This window comes from Tupaia chinensis, unplaced genomic scaffold, assembly GCF_000334495.1.
Source record: "Tupaia chinensis unplaced genomic scaffold, TupChi_1.0 Scaffold140941_1, whole genome shotgun sequence".
In the NCBI taxonomy this organism is placed as follows: domain Eukaryota; kingdom Metazoa; phylum Chordata; class Mammalia; order Scandentia; family Tupaiidae; genus Tupaia; species Tupaia belangeri.
This window is the reverse complement of record NW_006200810.1, coordinates 14797-15636: the sequence shown is the minus strand read 5'-3', so window position 1 is coordinate 15636 and position 840 is coordinate 14797. Positions and strand designations below refer to the sequence as shown.

Sequence of the window (840 nt, the reverse complement as noted above, 5' to 3'; positions counted from 1 at the left end):
GTGGGGGACAGCAGCCCCAGCAGGATAGGAGATTCGGAACCTCCGCGGCCCCTGGTACCTGCGCGCTGCAGAGTCTCCTTCCCGTTCTGCAGGTGTGTGCCCAGCCACTGCATGCACTCCCCCTCCAGGTAGGCCCTGAAGCGCTTGGCCCAAGCAGAAGCCTCCCACTTGCGCTGGGTGATCTGGGCCGCTGTGTCCACTGCGGTCCAAGAGCGCAGGTCCTCGTTCAGGGCGATGTAGTCCAGGCCATCGTAGGCCAGCTGGTGGTACCCGTGGAGGAGGCGCCCGTCAGGCTCGATGTCGCAGCCGTACATGCTCTGGAGGGTGTGAGAGCCTGAACCAGAGCCCAGGTAGACACCCCATTTAGTCCAGCCCTCACCTGGAGCAGCCCCCGGGATTTCAGCCTAAACTAAAAATTAAACCCAAGTTCCCCGCGGGTTCTTCCGGATGGAAAGTATTGGCGGGTCCCTCAGTTCCAGGTGACGCTTGGACCCGGGAATAGGGGCGACCCCGCCCGTCTGTGGGGAGCCAGGGGGTCGGGACCTGAGATGGTCCAGGCCACTCACTGGCCTCGCTCTGGTTGTAGTAACTGCGCAGGTTCTGCAAGCTCCTTCGGAAAGTCTGTGCGTTGTCCTTGGCGTTCCGCGTGTTCAGGTCCCAGTACTCCGGGTCCACCTTGTCCATCCAGGGCGCCCGCGGCTCTTCCCTCTGACTCGCAGAGTCGCTGTCGAACCGCGTGAACTGCGTGTCGTCCACGTAGCCGACCCTGATGTACCGGGGCTCCCCTCCAGGCCGGGACACGCTGACTTCGAAATATCTCATGGAGGGGGAGGCTGGGCG

At 63.3% G+C, this 840-nt stretch overlaps 1 protein-coding gene across 1 annotated transcript in view; it reads right to left on the bottom strand.

Moving 5' to 3' along the window:
* LOC102496941 (HLA class I histocompatibility antigen, B-14 alpha chain) overlaps positions 1-840 on the bottom strand; it is a gene marked incomplete at its 5' end in the record, with an annotated part of 2623 nt that overhangs the window by 1390 nt on the left and 393 nt on the right. The window contains 2 exons of the mRNA XM_027766087.1: positions 10-334; positions 567-802. Coding sequence (XP_027621888.1) covers positions 10-334; positions 567-802 — 561 coding nt within the window. The remainder of the gene's footprint in view (positions 1-9; positions 335-566; positions 803-840) is intronic.